This window comes from Vicia villosa, linkage group LG4 (genome assembly GCF_029867415.1).
Source record: "Vicia villosa cultivar HV-30 ecotype Madison, WI linkage group LG4, Vvil1.0, whole genome shotgun sequence".
In the NCBI taxonomy this organism is placed as follows: domain Eukaryota; kingdom Viridiplantae; phylum Streptophyta; class Magnoliopsida; order Fabales; family Fabaceae; genus Vicia; species Vicia villosa.
This window is the reverse complement of record NC_081183.1, coordinates 177,877,137-177,903,438: the sequence shown is the minus strand read 5'-3', so window position 1 is coordinate 177,903,438 and position 26,302 is coordinate 177,877,137. Positions and strand designations below refer to the sequence as shown.

The window sequence follows — 26,302 nt, the reverse complement described above, 5'->3', positions numbered from 1 at the left end:
AAATCTACCGAAAACTTACTTGTTTTTGCCAAATTTCTGATACGCTCTCCAAATTTCCGGTATCGCCCAAAGATTTAAAAAATCCAGTGTCACACGTAAATTTGAGAAAAATGAGATAATGAAAAATCCTTAGACATTTAAGTCATTTCATAGCTTTAGGGGTGGCAGAAATAATTTAGGGGGTGGCAAATATAATTGTCTCAATGAAGCTACGTAACTTTGAAAAAAATAAAATTCTATAGCTTTTATAAAATAAAGATGGCTAGAGGCTTAGGGAAAAAAACTCATGTGCAATGACTCACTTACACTACAAGAAGATTAAAAAAAAAAGAAAGCATAACAGAAGATAATACTTTTAAAGTAGTATTGCGCAAAATGAGTTTCCATAAACCTTTGAAAGAAGACAATAGAAAATTGGGAGAGTTAATAATAATTAGTATTTGACACGTCTAGAATTAAATTACGAAATATTGATTATAAAAAGTGTTGATGAACTTTTTCTCACAAAGATCAAGTTTGGAGAATATACAAGTATCAAGAAAAGATTATTTTTAAATTGATTACTAAGACAAAACTAGAAATGATATATTGTTTTCTACAAAATGTTTTAAAGGATTCAGTTCGTAAAAAAGAACAAATTTGACTAATAAAAATATAAAAAACCATTAAGAAACAAAGAGGCAATCACTTAAAGGATGTTGAGTTATTTAAAAATGTTTTTATCAGCCTATGAATTTATCTCTGTATGATTAAAGTAAAGGGTGTATGTGTCTTAAATGTGTTTGGTGTTGTTGAATATTAAGTGCAAAAAGAACTTTAAAAATCTTGGAGGGGCTGAAGCTGCCGGAGGCTTTAACCTCCAATGACGGTGATTCAGGGTGATTTCAAAAAAAGACACTCCAATACCAAACATGCACTCAGACTTGGCATTTTATGTTTAAAGATTTAAAACAAAAAATTGCTGCAATATTGTTATTTGATAAAATTATAAGCATCCGATAAACATTAATCCAACAAAAGAAACAGACATATAGAACATCTGTCAACTGATCTGAGTTTAATTTCAAAATGCCTTTAGCTCATAAAAAAAAGCTGATTGTGTTGCTCTGAAGTCATTGAAAACCGGCCACAGAAAACTCAACATGACAGCACACTATCCAAAGCTCCAAGTTCAATGAACAAAAGTATGGAAAACAACTTAGTCTACCAGAGGTCTTTGTTCGAATTTCTCGGTCTTAATTGTATCCATAAGATTATTATATTTCTTCTCTTTATCCTTAAATTTTTGTAGATACTTCTGGTGATGTTTAGTTGCTTTTTTGAAATTTCCTTCAATGATCAGCAGCTGTTCTTGTTTTTCTTCAATCTGAGTCAAGATTTCCTTAGCTTCTGGAGAAATGTCCGTCTTGTATGTACAAGGAAAGCATATACTAGGAATCCTACAAAATGTAGTAGTAAGATGAGTAATTTCTACTAAAAAACCTAGGCATAATACACATAAACCATAATCAAAGAAATGCGGAAGTATCATGGTTTGTAAAAAGTCAGACATTTAAAGGCTGATTTCATACTGGATCTAAATAAAAGTTTAAAGACCTTTGCAAAATCAAATTCATATTTTTTTTCACTTCTCTTGCTTTGGTAACACATATCATAAACTATTTTCTCTTTCAAATGCTTATATTGTGTTTATGTTATGAGATAATGAGTTATACAAAACATCCCTAAGTTCAATGAGATCCATGCAAAATTGAGACTAAATACGCACAAACTAGAAGTCATCACACGTTGACAGACAAAAAAGAAAAGAATACATACCCATAACCAAGAGAAAGAGTTCCATGTTCTCTTATAATACCACCATCTAATGATACAGCACCCTCCTCTATACAGGGAAGAGCATCCACCATATTCTCTCGCGTTTTATAAACATGGAGCTTCTTGAAAAGGCTAAAGAGCACGGTTTCGCGAAGCCCGTACCCTGAAGTTGTCCTTGTTTGCAGGTGATGGGTGTCTAGATCAATCATATTAACTGCATAACCTATAAAGCCTGCTGGCGTTTTCCCATTTGGCATCTTGGGATCAGGCAAGAATAGCTTCCTCTGAGAGTTATTATCATGCCAGGACCCATTGTGTGGCCTGTCAATCGAATTGTATGGCCTGTCAATGAAAATAATGGATGCATGATGTCATGTCTTCTCTAGACAAAAATAAAAAATGAAAAGCATCTAGCCATAAATCCTTGTTCTATGATTTTTTCTACAAAAAATATCTCTAATTAATCATATTTATATAATAATGAAAATTGTGGTTGTGGTGACCCCTAAAATACTGCATTACCTTATATTTTCAAAACACATGACAAAAAAACGGTTGCTTATAGCTTTTCCAAGAGCAGCTGCTTCAGCATGCAAAGCATGCTCATGATCGATTTCTCCATTATGTTTATACTTCTCTAGAGAAATTGCAGTATTGAAAGATTTACAAATAACGCCCAGCATTTTTTCTTCACCAACATATTCAGCTAAAATTCTGTAAACAAATCAAGATAAACTCGTTCAGAAGCACAATAAACCTCAAAAGATGTTTTGTTAGTGAACAAGTGATACAGGGGACATTTCGTTAATGATGGAATATTATGTTCAGTGCAAAGAACATTATTTGAAATTTCCACAATCATCATAATAACATTCGCTACAACTACAATCACAATTTAAAACCAATAATTTTATTCCAAGTATTTTATTTTTGGTTTGAAGGGATGAGAAAAGAGAAAAATATGACACACCTGCTAAGCTCAGGACTCTGAACGGAACCAAGGAGGGCAACAACCCCAATTATATCTTCCAAGAAAATATTCCGTTGCTTTTTGTCTGTAGTCAGACTGCATAGGACAGAAGCTGCTGAATTTTCCATGTTTTTAATTTTTGTAGCCATTTCCTCTTTGGTGTTGGTAAACCTAGAGTCCACATAGTCTAACTGATAATGTTGAAAATTATCTGCCAAATAAAAAACAGACATAAACCACAAAACATCATTACCTCCACTGTGCACCCAATAAACAAAACATGTCATTTATTAATTACAGTAAACTTTTAATTATAATGTAATGTGGTAACAGACTAAAACTAGCATTCATAAATGCACAAGCACAACTATGTCAACAGATATAATAACATCTCATAAGACAAAAAGACATCAAATGCAAAATGTTATATGTGTGTGAATATATATATATATATATATATATATATATATATATATATATAGAGAGAGAGAGAGAGAGAGAGAGAGAGAGAGAGAGAGAGAGAGAGAGAGAGAGAGAGAGAGAGAGAGAGAGAGAGAGAGAGAGAACCTTGCAGCATCAACATATCTTTCTCAATCTCATCCTTTTGCTTCAAACTATCTTCAAGACATTCTTCTACTTGCTTAATTTTCTCACCAAGTCGGAAAATCTTTTCAAGTTTCTACATAGAAGTTCATCAAGACAAAGTCAAGTTGAGGCAAAAATAATAAACCATGGACGGATAATTTTTTGTAATCAAAATCAAGTACAATGCTACATGAATAAAAGAAATTGCTTTACCAATCACCTAACACAGTTTCATTGTTGACAATCTCTTAAGTGAAAGCATTTTAGAAAAACATTACTGTAATTTTAATCTCATGCAATCACCTAATAATTTTGCTGTTATCATGAAATTTTGAAGTATGACAAAAATCAAAAATCAAACAAAACATAACATAATTCACGTCCGATACCTTGCTATCATTATTTAAGATAGAGATCATTAAGTTGTTTTCAGGATAAAGTGGTGTTAGTTCCTGCGGGGGCAAAATGTTCTTATCCGGGGGAAGTTGTGTAGCATCTTTCACATTGGACATTCTGATAACTTCAACCTGCAGACAAATCCCTCCAATTATAATTCACAACTAGGCCAAAATATATATTAAGGGTAAACATAAATAAATATAACCTCTACATCCCGACATAGCCCAGCATATTGTGTATGAGAAGCTTCAAAACTAAAAGTCCCCTCAATTTCTGGAACATTGATGGAAGGGATAGTACAGCGCCCATGCTTAAAAGTGTACCGTATAGATTCCTCTGCACTGAAGAAGTCTGACTTAATTGTAAGCATATGAAACTGACAATGTTGATCATCGTGATGAATTTTCGTATCTACTTCTCCATCAATATTGATAACTTCAAATTCAATGTTTTCTAGCTGACCACCAGCAGCACAAATATCAGGCACCTGAAATTGCACACGTTACAGCTGTTAAATTTTAAGCAAATATACTATAGTTTAATCAACAACAACAACAAGCATTGTCCCACTGAGTGGGGTCGGCTAGATGGATCAAACTCAGCCATTGTCATAATGTTCTATCCAACACCATGCTTCTATCCAATCCGTTAATCTTGAGATCTTTTTAATAGTTTCTTTTATAATTTGTCTATGTCTTCCTCTACCTCAAGTTGTTTGACTCATCTCCATATAATCTCCTATCCTTACAATAAAATCTACAAGTCTTCTCTCTACATGTCAAATCACTAAAGCCTATTTCCCACCATCTTTTCTACTATAGGTGTTACCCCAACAATCTCTCTAATGGATCAGACTCTGCCATTGTCATAATGTTGTATCCAACATCATACTTCTATCCAACCTGTTAATCTCGTGATCTTTTTTAATAGTTTCTCTTATAATTTGTATATGTCTTCCCTCTACCTCTAGTTGTTTGACTCATCTACATATAATTTACTCTCCTTACAATAAAATCTATACAAGTCTTCTCTCTACATGTCAAAACCACTAAAACCTATTTTCCACCATCTTTTCTACTATAGGTGTTACCCCAACAATCTCTCTAATGTTATCATATCTAATCTTATCCTGTCTAGTCTTACCACGCATTCAACTCAAGAATCTGCTACGCTTACCACAGATTCAACTCAAGTCTCCTTTGTTCTTATAGATTAGAACTAAAGTGCTTCTTCTTCTTCTCCCTTCATCTGGCATTTGCTTTAACCTCATAATTTTGTTAAAGAGTTTGGTGAGCCACTCACTGCCTCTATCTCCAAGAATTGTCCACACTTCAATAGGTATGTTGTTTGTTTCAACCGCCTTACTGTTACTCATTCTTTTCAACGCTTCTTTTACCTTTTGTTTTTGAATCTGACAATAATAATTATAGTTTCGATCCTCTTCTCTAATGTAATGTTTGTTAAAGTCCAATGAAATAAAATATCATTTATTAAATAAATTGTAGAAATGCGTATAAAAAAAAAACCTTTGATGCAATTCTCAAGCTTCTTCGCGCAATTGAAAACTCTTGCTTGAAAATACTTGTATTTTGAAAAACAACAGATATGGATGCTGCATCATTAACCAAACAAATTAGATATATGGAAAGAAGATATAAGAACGTTTTAATTTGCAACCATAGGTAAATTTAAATAATTAACTACTAATGGCACTGTGTCCATAACCTCAAAAATTGCAAGCTACATCGACATAGAACAGTTTGAAGTTTAAGAGTATAAACTAGTGGATACATACATATATGTAATATCATATTTAATTTAACAACAACTTACCAATTTCTCCGTAACCTGCAGTTAACTTTAGCAGACCACTAAGATTAATTTTTCCTTTATCATCCACCTGTAGATCAGAATTTTCATTTAGCATATGAGGAAAAAACAGGGAAATAAAAGCACATGCCTATATTGATACGAGGATATACTGACATTTACCTACCTATATATTTGTTTGTCTTAGAATAATCATCCATGCAAAACATTTATCACAGTATACTAGAGTAGAGTTTGTAGAAAAAGTGTTACCTTGTATGAAGTACTGCAATGATTTAGCATTTCAAATCCAGCCACAACAATATCAACCTTCATGCCTTCAGACACATGGTTTCTATATGTATCAAACATCTGGATGAAAGAAATACAAACAAATACGTCACCTAGAAACTTACTCTGGTATAACGTTAGAAACACAAATTTGCAAAGTATTCACAGATCCAACCCAGCATATAAACCTTGAAATATTTGACTATCCATTGTCTAATCACTTTGTATATTGAAACGTTTACAGAACTCAGATGCTGTAGCATTGATCTATCATTTTAAACTTTTTCGGACATTTTTATTATGGAACTTAATTACCAAAAACAACCGTCCCATATAATGTTGCTTTTAGGTCATAGCACCCATAAAAGAATGAACTAAAACAAATGAATCACACAAAGACAAAATGTACATCAACCAACATATGCAACTTTGAGATACCTCCAACATTAACTCCTTGCAAATGAAACCTGGAAGTAGTTGGTCTTCTCTTATCTCAGGCTTCAGTATAACATGTTTGGGATAACTAGGAAAAACTGAGTACAAAACAAATAACAAGCATAAAGAATAAACAACACTGAAAACTAATTTATTTCCTAATGAATTAAAAGACAAATATCAATCAAAAGCACCTCGACATGGAACGGTTAGTGACAATGGAAATTGTTTTGAAGTAATAATCAAAGTAGTTCTATAGCTGGGTCTTATCTTGTCCAATTCATTACTTGTAACCATTGCATCCTGTATCAATCATTCCAAAACAATGCAATAGTTAATTTATTTCAATCAACAAGACCCAAAAGTACACAACATGCATACCATGATTTTTAAAATCATATTATCAGTTGAAAGTCCAATCTTCATTCCATGTACTTCGAAGTACAAGTTCTCAGCTGCCTGAAGTTGGATAGCCACATCCGGAGTTGTTTGAAATGGTACTCGATTACCATGGATGTCATAATATGCAATGGATAAGGTTGGAAAGTTATAACCAGCCCTGCATAACAAATAATTTGTTGACAAATGGCATACCAAAGTAAACATTCTTGATCAGAAGTAGAAATACAAGTTATAATTACACACAATATTCCAACAGTTAAAAAAGATATGCCCGGGAAATAAACAAAAGAAAAAAATAATAATAAAAACTTTGTAAAGGAAAGTCGTGTTTTAGTATATTACATATTCTTCAACAAACATCTTTAGCAATCATACCTTACTTCTAGCTCTGGACTTTGATCATCAGTTAGAAGTTCGTACTTCTCAGCACAATGAGAAGGTTTCCCTGTCACCCTCTTGTCAAAACTTTTACTTTGATCATCAGTTAGAAGTGCGTACTTCTCGGCACCATGAGAAGGTTTCCCTGTCACCCTCTTGTCAAAACTTTTACTTTGATCATCAGTTAGAAGTTCGTACTTCTGGGCACCATGAGAAGGTATCCCTGTCACCCTCTTGTCAAAACTTTTACTGATTGAGTCCACCTAACAGACAAAACCAACAAGGCACCATGTTGCATTGCATGACGCCCGAAAAATAATTTACAAAGGCAAACTACAACTTACAATACAACATGAATACGGAGTTATAGAGAAAAGATGGCTATTGCAAGTAGAATGAGATTAAATTGACTATGTGTATGAAGATTGTGAAAATGTCCTTCAAATTTTAGTTCTTCAGTTTCTCATGATTTTTTTCCTCGGGTTGAGCATAAGTGGATGAAATTCTCAAGCTATTTGTTAAATAATTAAATGTAAGTTTTTTTATTGTTTGAATATAAGAGCTATTTGTTAAATAATTAAATGTAAGTTTTTTTATTGTTTGAATGTAAGAGTATAAGAAACACTCTGTGTTCAATATTCATTTTTTTATTGGATAAAATAGATGTGGATCCCAAACTTCCAAAAACATGTTTCATATAAAATGGCGAGACTAACATAAATTTCAACTAATAAGAAAATGACTGTTAAAAAGAGAGTTTCACTCCTCTTAAATATAAATATAAATGAAAATTTTCTTGGCATATTACATTTTAATTTCTATTATTTCACTTTCTTTAATCACAAAAGTATTGCAACCAAATCTGTATCTCACCTCATCATTGAAAGTATAATTAATTGACGAGACAGATATAAAATGGAACTGATAAAATACTTACCTCCCCAACTTGCTGTCGTTTATAACGGTTTGGGTTCGGTGTGTCAAAACAAGCAGGAGATTTCTGTTGTATCTTATTAAGTCGATTCTCCCATTCAACATCTCCAACAGTTACAAGCTGTTACGTATTGTTTAGAAGTTAGAAATCTTAAAGTTTTTCAACCGTGTAAAACAAATATACAACAAAATTTAATCAACGAACCTTTTCTGTATCGATAACTGTTATAGGTAAAGACAATGAGCTACCAACATTCAATGTGGGGTCTACCTCATTGTCGTCGAGATAACACCCCTTCTCAGCAGGGATATCTATTGGCCTTTATATGCAAGTAAATGACAGTGAATAAAACAATTTTAGAAGGTTTATATGATTTTTGAAAGGCACAATTTTGTAAAAGTATGTACAACGAACCTGCACATAATCCGAGCTTCTCCTATTAACAAAAAAAATAAAAACATTGAGAATGGTCACTTGGCAGAACAAGCTTATCTCACTGGTCAAAAAAAGCTTATACATGTCACTTTTTAACAAAGTTATTCCCTTTTTTTTTTTCTATTTAAACAAGCACACGTTAACGTTAACTTTACCATTAAATTTAAAAGCAATAAGATCAACATAATACATTCTCTAATTTGGACTGTTTTAATACATTTTGTTCAATACTCGACTTTTCATTAACCTTGAATTTGAGAGATATGAGACGGAACAGCCATTGCATTATATTTCATTCTATATTATTAAAACAAATAGGAAAGGTTAATGCTTTACTTTATGTGCTACATTCAGGAATCTTACCACCCGGATCTCCTTCAAATCCTTCAAGCAAAAAGCAATCTATGGTTGCATAAACGTTGTTTGAAATCCCAGGACATGCTCCTTTTAACACTTTAATTCTCTGTCCATGAGTCCATGATTTTTCCTTTCTTTTTAGAATATGGTGAACTCTGACGACTTCATATTAGCAAGAAAATAGAATCACAAAATGGAAGATTCAAATAGCAGCAAATATATACATATTTATTACATGAGACTAGTCTAGAGCAACTGTTCAAATATCCATATCATAAATTCACATATCAGAGGATTAGCCAGGTTCATTTATTCCTTTGCTAGTATACATGAGAATTTTCTACAAAACACTGGTTTGAACTGCCACAAGCAACAATCATAAATAGAAGTAATTGCCATCAAAATTTAGCAGTCATACCCTCTTTAGAAATGCCAAGTGCTTTCTTGTTTGGTGGACTGACAATTATAACAGGGTTATCCTCTGCAGTGGCATCAGCTTCTTCATCATATTGATTGTGCATTTTTATTATCCACTCTTGGTACTCCTTTTCGAGCTGCGCAGGAGTTACCATTTTTGTACCCGTGCTAATTTCAACAGAAACAGCTGCTGATTGTAAATAAGAGATAAGTTGAGTAATTTTGAGTATTTAATAAGCTGAAAAAACCAGTCATGAGAATTTGAGTATTTAATAAGCAGAAAAAAACAGTCATGAGAATTTAACTTGAAACATTGTGATGAGAATTTAGAAGCAGAAAATACCGGTCTCTTTGTCTGAAATTTTACTTCCCAAATTCTTCAAAGCAACAGTGAAATGATTGTGGTGAGCTAAATCCGTCTGAAAAGGCATTATTCTTTTGATTATCCTTAAATTAAGAAAAAATTAAAAGACAAAACAATATCATTTTGTATATTAGCCAATCATACTAGACACATAGCAGGCTCATTAGATTTATATCCAGTTATACTGTTTCTCAACTTTCCCATGGTTTCGTACTTAATAGGAGTATACATGTATACACAAATATGAAAAAGCACGAGCACTTGTATTTTCTTGGAAGGATTAATGGAACATACATGATGTATCTTTATATGTGCACGGTATAATATGTAATTGTAGCCAATATGATTTTTTTAAGCAAGTAAATTATCACAACAATGTTCAACAGAAAAAAGGTCACCGTAGAGAAGGGTACACAATTTATTTACAAATATTTTGAACTATTGAAAGCCTAACCTTTGACTGGGTTGGCTTAAAACCAGCATCAGTTTCTGCAAATTAGAAAGTCGGACTTAGATGAGCAACCAAAGAATCATAAAAAATAGGAGAACGTAAGGTAACATATGGTTACTACATACCAACAAAGCATTTAACCCTCAGCGAACATCTCTTCAGTATGCTTCCTCTACTGCCACTTAGTCTTTTGTTCCTAAAGTCCATAAAAGGAAGGAAAGTCTGGCCAAAAAGAATTGTAACTGATCAGCAACCTCTAAAAGATGATTTTCCATCAATTAGGCATATATAACTAAAAACTCAATCGACTTCAAAACAAACTAATAAGTTAATTGAAAGAAATATGGTTGAAAGTTTTAGTATTTGTTGGACTTTCGGCCTTACTTGCAGTCCGCCCCTAGTTGCCATAATTGCGGCACTTTGGCTTGCCTTAATTACAGCACCCATCACTTTAATTATGTTGGCTTTGAAGGGTTGGATTTAGCCCCACATTGATTAGAGATTGATTAGAGATATGGTATGTGTTGCGTTTATAAGTGGGGGCAATCCTCACTCTACAAGCCGGTTTTGTAGGGATGAGTTAGGCCCAATCCAAATTCTAAGATGGTCTTAGAGTCTATCCTAGATCTATTGTTGGGCTTCTCGCATCGTCCACACACCTTAATTGTGTTGGCTTTGAAGGGGTGGGAGTAATCTTTATCCTACAAGTCGGTTTTGCAGGGTTGAGTTAGGCCCAACCCAAATTCTGAGGCTATTCATGACTGATTTTATGTTAACAAAAATAAAACTACATTAAAGAACATGTTTATGAGTTTTCTATCAAAAATATATTTATATTATTTATTAACCATTTAAAAAATAATATTAATTTCAATAATTTATCAACAAGTTCAGAGAAAAGGTTTGAAGTTTACCCAACGAGCATCTGGAAGGAGACGGCCAAGCCGCCTAATGGAGACCCGGCTAAAATCTTGGAAGTTTTCTCTTATAATATAACCATCGGCCGTTAATTTTTCCAAAATCTTCTCAATACTCTCCTTTCCCTGCAATAATGTAAGAATTCATTTGATTGGTTTTGATTATGAGATCCAAGATAGACGAAATCCAATACTACAGGCTATTTATTTTTGTTACCTCTGTGAAAGGGAAATATACAAATCTAAGGCGAGCATTTGCTTCATTGAATCCTCTTGTGCCTAAAATATGGTTATTCAATTAGAACTCAATGCCCGCATTTCTTTACAGTTAATCAGGTGAAATGGTTAAGCTGTATAATGTTAGACATACTGATAAAAAGAAATCATTTAGCTTATTTCAAACGATACATTGCTAGATAGAACTATAATTCACGAACATACCATCATGGTCATCTTTAATTGACAGATGAAGCTGCAGAACAAATTCAGGACCATTGCAAGAATGCAAATTGGTAGTTGCGACCTCCCCACCCTGAATCTCTGTCAGATCAACACCGTTGATCTATAAAAGAACCAAACTTGTTACAATCTTTTTATATGCAGTTATGCGACATCAAGTAACCCTTTCATGGAACACAAATTACAATTTTTCTTTAAAATATTGAGAGTGACAACTATAAATTTTAGTGCAGCGCAAAGCAAGGAGTCTGCGGCCAGCCATCAAAAGAACAAGAGAATCCGCCATCAAGATTCAGAAATTCAATTACATATCTTAATCTAATCTACTAAGCAAAAAACCAAACCAAAGTGTACAAAGCAACAATATAACCTAGAAGTTTCTGTAATACCTGAGACGTGACACTTATGCCAACTCGGCAATAATTAAACTAACTGAACATGTATAACAGAATTACATTATACAAGCACCTTGAAGAGTTGAGTGTAGTTCCTAGTTCTAACATTCATTGAGTACTTGACACAAATATGCTACCAGATTAATCCAAAATAGTATCAATAAGCTAAGTGAAGGTAATGCTGGAGCAAGAACCTGAAACTCAATTGGTGTAATAGTCTTCCCTCTGGCAGACAAGTCATCATTCTGCATGAATGAAACAAATTAAAAGGCATATTTTCAATGAAGTGACAACAGTATTAAGCCAAGGAACAATAATGTTTCAGAGGCTTGTGACCAACTTTCTGTTGCATAAAAACTGAATGTACTAAGATTTAGAACATTATGATGGATTGCTGTGACAGTTCCCTCATAAATTATGACTTATTATGAAATCTCTTAAATGGAGCTTCATCATTTACAGGGAAATGTTTGTGAGAAAACTATGTAATGGCTAGTCTTAAAATCTTTTGGCAGTTAAAGTTTAGTTTGGTAAAACTATAAATGATAGTGACAACAATTAAAAGAACAATTATAGGGGTTACTTAGATGTAAAATATTATATCAATTCTATCCAAATGTATACTTCTTAAAACAAGGATAATGAAGCTCCACTCAGTTACCACATTAATTTTCTATATAAGGGTATATTTAATTTTGTTCCATTTCTTCTTTCCAGAATATTCTCAACTATTCTGGTTATGCCATTTGTGGAAATGGAAACATACATCCAAATATAGATTTGTAAGAAAATATAGTTCTTCCAGACAATTTCAGTCTAATAGTTTTGAGCACAAGAAACAAACTCAAATATAGTTGGGAAAAAGAAAATGATCAAAGGGAAGAAAAACATAAAAAGACTAAAACTATTAATTTTTTTTTTTGGTAAGCACTAAAACTATTAATTACAATAAGCAGCAATACGACAATAAACAGCAGTAGATAAGATATGAATTTAATGGGCATACACTGCCTATGTAAATCATAATAATGATAAATGCTAATTTTTATATTGACAATATTAAAAGGAAAATGAACATATGAAACAATCTCATTTGTTAAATTGATTCAATTCACAGGCATGTTTTAACCTGAATGTAGGGGAAATATATGTCCTTGAGGCGGCACCGGAGATTGTTAATATCAACACCTTTTTCTTTTGGCTCTATAATATCAACCTGCAAAAGTACCAAATCTTATGTTCAATTTCATCCTTACATATGTCATCCCACTCTTTATTACCAAAACTACTTAATGAATTTCATATGTTTCCTTTCTTCAACTTTCTCCGGAAGGGTATAATAATAAATAACCTAGATTTTATTTTCCCTTTCCCTCCTCTCCACTCCAACCATAACATTTAGGATATTTATTTTCACTCCCATTGCTTTCCTTCCCTCCATTAAATTCCTTCATCTTCCATTCCGCAATGCTGCTGAAAACAAACAAGAATAGGCCAAAGACGAGAGATGCATACCTTTGTAAAACTGCCATCAGAATTACTAATTTCATCCTTTAGGGGGTCTCTTATGCCACCATTGGTCTAAATGAAAAGAAAATTATACTATCAGTTGAGAACATTAAAATACGACGAAAAAGTATGTATTAAAGCCATTGCATTGTTAGGGAAACACTAATACCTTCCATGTGGCTTCAGGATGAGATCTACTTAACAAAGCTTCTCTCTGAAGAAGTAACGTGTAGACTTTCTTTACTTGTTTTGTTTTGGACGAAACACGAGTACGCCTGTAATGTGAGAATAGAAAAAATAAGAGAGGGAGTGATAAAGAGATGTACTTGAACAGAAGAAAACAGAAAGATATTTATCTTAAAAACAATCATACCTCCCCAGGTGCATAGATGCTACAGGTCCTCCGTATCCAAACATCCCAAAGTAAGGCTGCACAGCACAATCAACACAACAAAGCAAACAATAAATTAAAATGTATAAAAGAGTAATCAATCCCAATCCCGATCCCAGTCCCAATGATTAACATTTGGATGTTTCTTTATGCATGATAAGCATCACAGAACAATTTTGACCAGAAGTGTAGATAAAGGAAATGCTTCTGGTCACCGATATATTATTTATGCAGGTATGCTCTTCTAGCTTAAAATGTTTGTCCTATCTGAACATTGTCAGCAAAAAATAAGAAATAGTGTTCAATGAAGGTATGCAATTATAGCATAAAGATATTTTTTCGTCCAAATGTCTGTCCTATTAAAGCATGTTACAACAAAGATTAAAGGGTGAAAGAGGACAAAATGAAGAATACCAATAAGTATGGGGGGTTTCCCCCAATAGCCAATGATTTCGATAATCTGTGAATAGAAGCGCCCATCTTTCCCCTGTGCAAGAGATAAGAAATCCACAAAGAGAAACGGTGGAATATGCAAACAAAATCTTAAAAGGCAATGGTACAAATAGATTGAAAGTCACTGAAGGTGTGATTTAATATTTTAAAATTTAAAAGTCAATTGCAGTAAAGACAAATACTCATTTATTCATAACAAAAGCTAGCAATATTTGAAACTAGGTATAGTTTAGAAAAAACACTATAATGTTTTAGCTTAAATGAAATTTTAGGACTTGTTTTTGGTCTTGAGAAAGTTTTCATGTTTGAACTAGCAGATACTTATAAAACAACAAAGGTGAAATGGAGAACACGGCAAGAAATATAAAAACAAAATGAACATAAGGTGGGATTCTTGTCAAAAATGTTTTCTCAAACCAAACACCGTACTACAACTTCTAGTTCTACAGACTTTGCTTTTAATAAAATGAAGGTATATCTGATAAATTTAACACAGATAACCAACAAAATCTGCAAAACATAGTTAGACTCTTCCAATTGAAAACTATATCGCCTATTACTATCTATGAGCAGTACAATCAATTTCAGTCTATCCATTTTATTAGATATTAAGCTTGATTAAGTTGAAAAAACAAAACTTTTTACTGAAATTTTGATCATGACACCTAACTTTGAATCTCTCTGGCCATCAACATAGAAAAAGAGTTCAAATTGATATGCCAAAGATCATTAAGCAAGAAAGTGACATATTGTGATAGAAACTAAGGAATCACATGCAATGAAATTGAGTCAAAAAGAGAAAAGGCTGAAATCAGCTGATCAACAAATCTGCACTTGCCTAGATTTTAAATAATAAAAAGTTCAAAAGGCTTCTAAAAGTAAGTGTATTTAATTCAAATAACAGAATATCAGAATGTACTTCGCAACTTCGAAAAGATCATGAAATAATCTAAAAACAGATAGATACCATTTTACTAGTGAATTCTCATCGGAGTCATCCATTCCAGTACCACTGTCGAAAATTGAAATCTTCTCGTCAGTAACATTTACTCTGCAAAACAGAAAAAGTCACATGAACAAGTGAGAATTGATTGCACCGGTCTAAGAAACCACCAAGCAAACATTATAGATTATAAAAATCAACTATGTATTTTAATACATTTATTATGATCAGAAATAGTTGAAGATAGTTTGAGTCAAAAATGATGGCATCTATTAATCATTAGAAACTATACAACTTATCATTATCACATTCATATCATATGCAACTATACCTAACTAGCTTCCGATTATTTTTCCCGTTGGACCACACAGCTTGCAAAGCATTATCCTGATAATATATGAATAACAGTGTTAGTGTTGATATGTGCAAAACTTTCATAAAAAACTGAGTTTATAGTCTGTTTTGTTAGTGAGCTCACAATCAAGTCAGCAATAGCCGCTTCAAAATCATATTCTTCAGGAAGCTCCAGCAGCAAATCTATATCCGGTGTTAAGTCCCACATATTCTGCATTTCATACAGATAGCAAAATAATAAGAAATACGACAACGGTATCCTATTGTTTAACAATATAGCTGACAGGGGCAGATAAACAAGAGAGATTCCTACCTCAAAGGTATGAGCAACATCGCTACTCCCATCCTGAGTGAAAAGAAACACAAACAATGAAAACAAATACCAAAGCTTCTTCAGCAACAAAGCAAAGAAATAATACTACCAGACTCAAAATTGGATTAACGAAACACCGACACACAATAACATAAACAGAAGGAGGCATAACCAGTGTGTTATATACGTACATTAAGGCGCAAAATATGGCACTTGCGAGGCGCGAAATTTTTGAATTCAATAACATTTCTGATCTTGTTATCCCCAGCATCCTCGAGATACAAACCACTTCCCTTCCAATTTATATCCCTTTTCTTCTTCATCCATTCAAATTTACTCTTAAGTTCCAAATACTTTTTTCGAACTAATCCAACGAACTCCCCAACATGCATTTCATTTTCCGCACTCGGCACTTTCAATTCCACACTGGTTCCATTCGGCAACAAAACCTTGAACCTGAACACTCTTTTTCGTATTCCAATATCATCGTCATCGTCTTCGGTTATCGCCAGCTTCCTCTTCTTAGGGTTCGTAACAACCATTGCCCTTTCCATGCCTCCACTCTATAAAACAGAAACAACAACAACACAACTTCAACACTAATTCTATTTCCACTCCAAACAAAACAAAAACCTACAAGTAGATTTCAGAAGTAAGCGATTATTCGAAAATAAAACTTAAAAGCGATTTTGATTTCAAAATCAGATACCTATAAATGGAAACTTAGTTAACACGTTTCAGATATCACAAAAGTTAAAAACGAGAGCGAAGTGCGAAATGTACGTTGATTTAAGCTTACAATATGCATGTAACAGTGACTAATCAGAAGAAGATCGCAATGAACGAGTATGATTTCGTAAGCTCCTGCTGTTCCGTGTAGAACAAGGAACGAAAACGAAATCGGAAATGGAAGTTTTGAGTGGTTTTGGCGCCGTAGAAGTGATTATGAAAAGCGCTTATGCGGTTAGAACTACGGAAGAAAACGAAAGGGTTTTTGAAAGGGTTTTGTTTTGTGGAGTGAAGGTGAAAGGAACGTTGAGAGTTAAGCTTGATAGTGAGTGGGTTCGCGTGTTTGAGAGTGAGTGAGGAGAAAGGGTAAAAACAAAGTAAAAATAGCGTGACCTTTCGGAAGATAATAAGAAAAATGATAAAGTGGAAAAATGAATTAAAGAAAAAGCTGTTTAATACTAAAAAAAGAACCGCAAACTATGGTCATAGTATTTCTCGCTACAACCAATAATAGCAATTAAGTAAAAAAACATGTGTAACTAAAAAATTAAAAAACTGTAGTAATAATAATAACCAGTAAAATGATTGGAGTATTTTCTGGCCAGTAAAAAAGTAACACGTGGATAGGTTGTTTGAGAAATGTAAATTGCATGATCCTGTACACTTACTTACTACTCCAATCCATTCTAATGATATACTATCAAAAGTTTGGGGATATTTTTGACATTTACCTCAAAATCCATCTATTCCGGACTTTTTTCTAATTTTTTTTCTTTCATAATTGAGATTTAAGAACTCATAAAATATTTTTTTATTAAAATATAGATATAATTTATGAAGAAATAAATTAGCAATTTTAAAAATTGTTGAAGAAACCAAATGTATCCAAACAAATTATTTCATTCACTTTATAATCATTTGATATTCTGTAAAAAATATATATATAATCTAATAGATCTAGAATTAATCAATTCTATTTCTACTAATAATGCAAAGATTTTTTTTAAAGAGATGAATAGATCACAAAAAAAATAGTTAAAATTATACTTTCGCATGTTGGGCCATATTCTTCTTTTGATACATAATAGATTCAAAAATAAAAGTGAAAAATATTTTGTAAAAGAAATTATAATTTAGAAGATCTAGAAATTAACCAATTCTTTTTCTACCAATACTACAAAGAAAAATTGTTAAGAGTTGAATAGATCCACACAAAAATCGAAGAAAAAAAATCAAAATTTTACGATGGTTTCATAGATCGAACTATATTTTTCTTTTGATACATAATATATTAAAAAATAAAAAATGAAAAATATTGATTTTATAGTTCAATAGAAAACTTAAGTGAATAGGACCGAAGAAATAACCTTAATTTCTTCAATTTTGTGTCTATGGTGGCTGGAAAATAAGAGAGACGTGATAGATGGACTTTTTGCAGTATTAAGTCCAATCAATCAAAACGTTAACAATAAATATTTTATTTCACTTATAGATTCACAAATCACCAAACCTTCAAAATGAATGAATTGAGATGATGTTAGAGCGGTGGTTCTCTCCTTTCATTTATAGATTTTAGGGTTAGTTCAAGATACGGGATTGGGTCTAAAAAATATAAATGAAACGGTGCATTGTATAAAGTGGACTAAAAGGTAAGAAATTAAGCGATGAATTCATATAGAATTTATCAATGAATTGGAAAATTAATATGTATAGAATTTTGTCTTCAATTTATTAACAAATTAAGAATTCACCATTTATTGAAATATATTGGGTTGAAAGCTACAGTGATGACTTGAATGCAATACGCGTAGGTTGAAAGTTACTGTGATGACATGAATGTAGACATGGCAACAAAACCCGTACCTGCGGAAAAAATCTACTTTGACTGGATTTGGGTTTGGGTTTGGGTTTTCCCCAGTTACAAAATATGGGGATGGGCCGGGTAACGGGAACAATAGTACCCACCCCGAACCCGCCCCGTTTATTTTATTGTGTATATTATTATATATTTTTGATAATTTAGAATACTAAATACGTGACAAAAGTTTTGAGATTTTGATTTGTATTTATTATTTAAAATATTTGAAATGTATGTATGAATTTTTTTGAAATTGTTTTATTTTATTATTTATAAAGTAATTTAATTTTGGAAAAAATAAGTATTTTTATTAAAAAAATTGATTTCACTAAATAGATGGTGGTGGGGCGGGGATAACCGAACCCAACCCGAATCCGTTTGGGTCGGGTTTGGGTTTTAATTCTCTATCCCGGTTTGGGTTTGGGGCGGGGAACGGAAATTGTTTGGGGATTCGGGTTTGGGTTTGGGGGAGGTAATAACCGTCCCCGACCTGCCCCGTTGCCATCCCTACTTGAATGCAATATATGTGTGTTAAAAACTGTTGTGGTAACTTGAATACGATACACGTAAGTTGAAAGCTATAGTGATGACTTGAATGCAATATGCATGTGTAGAAAGTTACCATGACGGCTTGAATGTGATATTCGAGGTAAAAAAAAAAGGTGACGTTTAGTATGAACCACTACTAAAATGGTCTAAGAAAAAAAAATAGCAAGCTTGGACAAATTGTGTTGCACCGATCAAGCAATGTGGTGTAGGGGTGGCAAAACGTGGCGTCTGCCCCACCATGCCCCACCTTTATCCCGCCAAATAAAAATGGACATAAAAATATAGCCCGTCCTGTTAACGTGGCAGGTTGGTGGGCGACGGGCTTGCCCGTCTATTTTTTTTATTTATTTACTAGTGAAATACTCGTGCATCCGCACAGATAATGGTGTGGTACGCACGCCTTATTTTCAAAATATAATTAAAATGTTAACAAGAAAAACAAAATTAAAAACATAATGATTTTACCAAAAATTCTTAACATCAATAATATATATTTCAATTTTCCATGTATTATCTTAAACTGTAAATAATTTTAAAATAAAAATATTAGATAAATAAATAATTAAAAAAAACAAAAGATTTATATCATGTTTGGATTAATACATTATTTTTTCTTTTATTTTTCTTTAATTGTACAAAAAAATATAATAATCCGTGTGTTTGCACGAATTTTGGGATAGTTATCCATGCGTTTACACGATACTGGTATATTACGCGTGCGTTCGCACTAGTACAGATGTGGTACAGACGCTTTTGTTTTCAAAATATAAAAAAATAATAAGAAAAATCAAATGGAAAAAGACAAAATTGCCTAACCAAAATAAGAAAAACAAAATTGTTTTACCAAAGTAGTTTGTTATTTTTAAAAGAAAGAAATAATTTTAAAATAATCATAGAATTGTTTTACCAAAATTATTTTGCATCAATAATATATATTTCAAATTTCCATATATTATCTTAGAAAATATTGTATCTTAAATTAAAAATAATTTTAAAATAAAAAATATTAGCAATATAAATAAATAAATTAAACACATTTATTGTGTGTTTGAATTCATACATTTTTCTAAATATATTTACTTTAATTTTTTTAGTTGTACAAAAAATATAATAACACGTGCATTAGCACGAGTACAAAGGTGGTACGCGTGCTTTAATTTTCAAAATATAATAAAAATATTAATAAAAAATAAAAGGCTTAAATACAGTTTTGGTCCCCTTATTTTTTCGGATTCACGAAATTGGTCCATTTATTTTAAATTTAAACAGTTTTGGTCCTCCTATTTTAGATTTGAACAATTTTGGTCCCCCTTTCATACTTTTTCACTTAAAATTAAGGGTTAAATATGTTTTTAGTCCCTATAAAATTACCCAAAATGACTTTTAGTCCCTATAAAAAAATATTGATTTTTAGTCCCTATAAAATTACTTTTGCACTCAGTTTTAGTCCCTGAAGAGGGACCAAAAGTGAGTGCAAAAGTAATTTTATAGGGACTAAAAGTCAATATATTTTTTATAGGGACTAAAAGCAAAAATTGACGATATTTTTACTTTTTAAATGACAAATTACTTGTAAAACATGACAAATCATTGTATATAAACTTATTATTGAATTTCATAGATAAAAATATGAGTTAAAAAATTAAAAATCTCATCGATTTTCTTTGAAAAAACATGAGAGGGGATTAAACTGTTTAAATATAAAATTGGGGGACCAAAACTGTTTGAACTTAAAATAGGGGGACTAAATTCGTGAATCAGACAAAATAGGGGGACAAAAACTGCAATTTAGCCAAAATAAAATTATTTTACCAAAATAGTTTTTTATTATTAAAAGAAAAGCATATTTTTAAAATAAAAACACAACTGTTTTACCAAAATTATTTTACATCAATAATATATATTTCAATTTTTTATATATTTTCTTTAAAAAATTGTATCTTAAATTAAAAATAATTTTAAAATAGAACTATTAGATACATAAATAATTAAAAAATAACAAATTCTTCTCGTGTTTCAGAACATATATGTTTTTTCTACTCACTTCAAAAAGATTGATAAACTTTTTATTTTATTTTTTATTGTTGACTCATATTCTCTTTTTCCCTTTCTAACTTCATTTTAGCTCTCATCTATCTTTTACTTTTTCTTATCAATATTTTTTTGAATTGTGCAGAAAATATTAATTTTTTACATCCAAGAAGAACCAATGATAAGAAGATTTTTCACCTTTTTTTAATTTTCTTCTACACTGTTTAGTCATGCTTTTTTTAGTTTTGATTTTTAATTGTTCTTGGCTTTTTTTTAGACATGTCGTCGTGTTCACTAACTACATTTAATTAACTAGTAGGATACCCGTGCGTTCGCACGGGTACTGTTGTGGTCCGCACGCTTTTGTTTTAAAAATATAATAAAAATGTAAATAAGAAAAACTAAGTTTTTTTACCAAAGTAGTTAATTATTTTTAAAAGATACATATTTTTAAAATTAAAACAAAATTGTTTTACCAAAATTGTTTTACATCAATAATATATATTTTAATTTTTCATATATTTTCTTAAAAAGTATTGTATCTTAAATTAAAAATAATTTTAAAATAAAAAATTAGTAACATAAATAATTAAAATATCAACACATTTTTCTCGTGTTTGGATTCATACATTATTTTAAATATATTTATTGTTATTTTCTTTAATTGTACAAAAAATATAATAATTTGTAGGTTCGCACGAGTACTGGTGTCTTGCGCGCATTTGTTTTTAAAATATAATAAGAATGTGAAAAAAGAAAAATAATATTGGTTTACCAAAAAAGTTTATTATTTTTTAAAAAAAATATTTTGATTTATATATGCATCATAAATAATATTTATCGATATATAAAAATATTTGGTAAAAATTACTTCCTCCGTTCCTTTTTAAGTGTCGTTTTAGCAAAAAGCTCTTCAACCAAGATAATGGATTATTAGAGTTAGTTTTCCTATTATACCCTTATTTATTTTTCTCTTTCCAAATAAATTAAATCATTCACTCTCTTTTTCCAATAACTAATTGAAAAATTTGAGGTGGAGTTATTGATAAAATAAGAGTATAAATGACAAATTATAACATTAAATTATAAAACGACACTTAAATAGGAACAAAAAAATTCATCTAAAACGACACTTAAAAAGGAACGGAGAGAGTAATATTTTTCAATATGTAATATTATTTTTTTTACATTATTTATAAAAATATTTGGATAATTTTTTTTACCATTTACAAAAAAAATTAGATTATTTCATTAATTTAAAAATAACATTTGTCATTAATATCATATAAAATTGAAATGATTACATAAAAAATGTATAACACACTTTCCCAAAATCAAGCAATTGACAAACTTTAGGGGTCAAAATCAAACAATTGAAACTTGTAGGGTCAGAATCAAGCAATTAAAAATCTTGAAGATCAAAATCAAGCAATTGAAACCTGAGGGGCCAAAATCAAACAATTGAAAAACTTAGAGGACTAAAACTGCATTTAAGCCTCATTAATTTAAAATTATTTTAAATTAATTTTTAAGAGACATATATTTTTTCCTATATTTAGATATTTAAATTAATTTATAAGAAAAATATTTTTCTCGTATTTAGATGAGTAGAAATTTTTTCCCATATATATATATATATATATATATATATATATATATATATATATATATATATATATATATATATATATATATATATATATATATATATATATATATATATATATATATATATATATATATATATAGGAGACGTATCAAATGAGAACTTTGGTTATTATGAGAACTAAGAACTTTTAATAATAACCTTACGATTTAAAATCATGCCTCAAATTTCACTCAAATTTTAAAAGCCAATAATTAATACACATATTCTGATTTAAATACATATCACATAAATGCATATCTGAGCATTGATTTTAAATCGTACAGTTGTTATTAAAAGTTCTCATTCTTATAATAACCAAAGTTCTCATTTGATACGTCCCTATATATATATATATATATATATATATATATATATATATATATATATATATATATATATATATATATATAACATCTCTATTTCTCAAAGCATGGATAATTTGTGAAACCTAATGACTAATAAGTGTCAATATACCATTGAGCATCATTAAGAATTGTTAAGAGAAGGTTTTATTTGGAATGGTTAGAATCAAAGGGTATAGTTAGAATGTGACTACGTGGCACATTGGTAAATATGACTTGGTTGGAGGGTATATTGGACTTTAGTCTTCATTGCATGAACTTAAGACATTGTTTGGTGTTAGACTATCCCAAATCAGATATTATAGTGGAAATAGAGTAACGGAAGCTTATGTTCATCCTCATCACTTATATTTTCGCAGCAATGGTGCAGCCTTCACAAATCATGCCATAACTTTCTACTCACAACTCCGATTCAGGTAATTCTCTAAGCTTCGGATTCTATACGAAATTCTCTATAGAAAATTATGGCATGATTTGTGAAGGCTGCACCATTGCTGCGAAAAGGATTCTAATATTAAGGCTAATTAAGAGGGGTTTCTAATAGAAAAGGTGAGAGTTGGAGGAGACGATTTGGGATGCCTCAGGCTTCAAGGATGATTGGTATAAACTCCTGGGAACTTCAGGATGATGATGGAACGCTTGGAAGTGATTGAAACTTGTTGGAACAAATTTTTGATTGTACCCTAGTTTTGAAAGAAAATTCTCTTTTGAAATCCTATTCTCTCGCCAAGCCTTCGCGTCTTTGCCTCTGATGATGTTGAGTATATATAGGAGGAGAGATTAGGTTAATTCATGGGCTTGGATATCATGTAATTGGAGAGATAAAAATTTGATTGAAAATTATATGATTTCTTCCTAATTTTGGATAATCTCTCTTCATAACATGTACCAACAAATTTCTTGGACCTCAAGGTGTTCTTTGGGCCTTTATTTGATCAAAACCAAAGCCATGCAACTTAATTCTTTTATTTTTGTATTTTACTTAATTTATTTAGATTTTAATTAAATAAAATCCAAATAAATATAAATAAAGGTGACACAAATATGAAGATGGGTTTAGAGGTCCTTATTTAGGTCATGATCATGTTTGGAATCCAAAAGTTGGGCCAATTAGTCAAAAAACTCAAAATTGCTCAATTAGGTTTTCATGCATTCTTCAAAAATTGTCCAACTTGCACCAACCATAACTTGGTCAATTCTTATCATATGAAAGTGTTATTGAGATTTTTAGAAACCTCAAGATGTCTACTACAACCTCTTGTTGGCCATTTTCCCATTTGGAGCTTTTATCTTCATGTAAATTGCTTTGACAAAAGATGTGTCTTTGTTGACTTTCAAGATGACCTGTAATGTTTTGACCTATGTCTCTCAAATGAGGCATTTTTGGCCTTGCCTTTAGTGTGACAAAGTTGTATATAATTGAATTTCCTTCAAGATGAACTTTGGTTGGGAAATTTCTGATGAAGCATGTGAAAGTTATGCCTGGTCAAAGTTCAATTGACTTTGCTTAAGAAAACCCTAATTTAGTAACTTTGACTTTTGATGAGCTTTGAGGTTTTCTTGATGAATCATGATCAACCCTTGATCAAATGATGAATGTGACCTCAAGACCTTGATGTTGACCATAAATCTTGAAATTTGACTGTATATTGGCCATAATTGACTTTTGGGTCCAACACAATCGACTGTTGATCATTTGAGCAATTGACTAGGAAATCTTGCACTATGAGGCTTGAAACTTGGCATGGAGGTATTCTGAGACATATGAAGCACTATGAAGTCCACTTGAGGCCTTGGAGGTTCCACTTCCTTGAGAGAAACCAAAACTCTAATTGGAGGCTTATTGCTTAGGAGGAGGGTGTGTACACTCAAACCTTGTGTAGTCTTGAGAAACCAGTGATCCTATGAGCTTGAGGAGATCTCTTGAGACAAATTGTCTTGAAGATGTGAGGGAAAATTTGAGGGTGCAACAACTGCCCCTAGTCAATTTTCTTAAACCTGAAAAAGTAGATTGGCTTGCTCGCCTATCATGATCTGAAGGTGGAAGATAATTGAACACGTAAGTGCCCTGAAATTTGCACTAGCCGGTGCAGGAAGCAGTGTTGTTGGTTGCTTGGATGAGCTTAAAGATTCCATCCAGTGAGTTGATAGAGTATTGTCGGAGATGGGCTTATAGATGCCATCCAAAAGAGATGCTTTTTAGAATATCTGGAGGACGTTTTCCAGAATATATATCTGAAGGAGAGTTTCAGAATATTTGGAGGAGATGCTTTTCAGAATATCTGGAAGAGATGTTTTCCAGAATGTGTATTTGAAGGAGATGCTTTTCAGAATATCTGGAGGAGATGTTTTCCAGAATGTGTATATGAAGGAGAGTTTCAGAATATCTGGAGGAGATACTTCCCAGAATGTGTATTTGAAGGAGATGCTTTTCAGAATGTCTAGAGGAGATGTTTTCCAAAATGTGTATCTGAAGGAGGTGTTGTTTCTTCTTTTTGGTTGGAGACTACGAAGCAAAGCACTTAGGGTCTGTTTGCGAGTTCAGAGGAAAAAGGAGGGGATTGTTTTGAAAAATATGAAGGATTAGTTGAAAAAAATAGAAAGGTTTTGGTTGAGAGGGTTTTGGAGGTTTAGTTTTTATTCATAACACAAAAAAACCCCTAATTTGGAGGAACTTGAAATTTATATTGAAGGAGGATTTTGTAGGGCTTACATAAATTTTTCAAATATTTTTTATGTTGTTATAATTTTCTAAAAATTAAAAATATTGTAATGATAAACACTATTTTATCATTCTACACAAAATCACTTTTTAAAAAAATGTCAAATATTTTTTATCTTTTTCTAAAAAATCGTTTTCGAAAGTCTTCTCATCCTCTCTCCTTCAAACTCGCAAACAAAACTTTATAGTTAAAATTCTTAATTAATTCTCAATAATAAAGGAAAGAAGTCTTAACATTCAAAATAGTAAAATAGATGTCAACAAAGAATGGGACTTACCATGCCCAAAAAAGAAGAAGAAATAATCACTTATAAACCAATACACATTAAAATAAATAAAAACTAATAAAAATTGTTCCGTATAAGTCCTATCTCTAATAACAAAATCATAACCACAATTTTTGGCTTAAAAACTTCGATTCCTTTATTTTATTTTATTTTTTTTTAATTTTGGTCCCTTCATTTTTAAAACCACAATTTTAGTCCTCCTATTGAATTTTATGTTGAAAAAGAGACAAAAATAAAAATTAATTTTGCATAAAAAGTAAAATAAGTTGACAAAAATTGCACATAAAATTTAAAAAAGTGACTAAAATAGTAATTTTTAAAATAGAGGATCAAAATC

The 26,302-nt window shown here is 31.3% G+C and overlaps 1 protein-coding gene across 6 annotated transcripts; it reads right to left on the bottom strand.

Moving 5' to 3' along the window:
- Window positions 1-944: 944 nt before the first annotated feature.
- On the bottom strand, window positions 945-16,894 carry LOC131596141 (structural maintenance of chromosomes flexible hinge domain-containing protein GMI1). Of its 6 annotated transcripts, none has more exons than XM_058868720.1 (37): window positions 16,489-16,894; window positions 15,971-16,342; window positions 15,780-15,812; window positions 15,591-15,677; window positions 15,444-15,499; window positions 15,137-15,220; window positions 14,131-14,203; window positions 13,699-13,754; window positions 13,495-13,600; window positions 13,332-13,397; window positions 12,946-13,032; window positions 12,011-12,061; window positions 11,404-11,524; window positions 11,180-11,241; window positions 10,960-11,088; window positions 10,171-10,267; window positions 10,049-10,083; window positions 9,574-9,649; window positions 9,232-9,420; window positions 8,820-8,975; window positions 8,436-8,457; window positions 8,226-8,340; window positions 8,025-8,141; window positions 7,085-7,350; window positions 6,689-6,866; window positions 6,502-6,610; window positions 6,311-6,405; window positions 5,855-5,953; window positions 5,606-5,672; window positions 5,299-5,384; window positions 3,978-4,259; window positions 3,763-3,900; window positions 3,356-3,467; window positions 2,789-2,999; window positions 2,341-2,532; window positions 1,819-2,160; window positions 945-1,439 (listed from the first exon to the last, which is right to left on the bottom strand). In XM_058868720.1, the coding sequence occupies exons 2-37, from the start codon at window positions 16,331-16,333 to the stop codon at window positions 1,199-1,201; spliced, it is 4,599 nt and encodes a 1,532-aa protein (XP_058724703.1). In that variant the 5' UTR covers window positions 16,334-16,342; window positions 16,489-16,894; the 3' UTR covers window positions 945-1,198. The 6 variants fall into 6 exon arrangements, with proteins under 6 accessions (XP_058724703.1, XP_058724702.1, XP_058724704.1 ...); XM_058868719.1 differs by having other exon boundaries at window positions 16,563-16,894; XM_058868721.1 differs by having other exon boundaries at window positions 15,971-16,412; window positions 16,579-16,894.
- Between the last annotated feature and the right edge of the window lie 9,408 nt (window positions 16,895-26,302).

Coding starts and splice junctions, on each gene's coding strand:
- LOC131596141 (XM_058868717.1), bottom strand. Junction 15,813..15,970: donor GCCATATTTTGCGCCTTAAT/GTACGTATATAA, acceptor CTTTTCACTCAG/GATGGGAGTAGCGATGTTGC. Junction 8,976..9,231: donor ACTTGGCATTTCTAAAGAGG/GTATGACTGCTA, acceptor GCTAATATGAAG/TCGTCAGAGTTCACCATATT.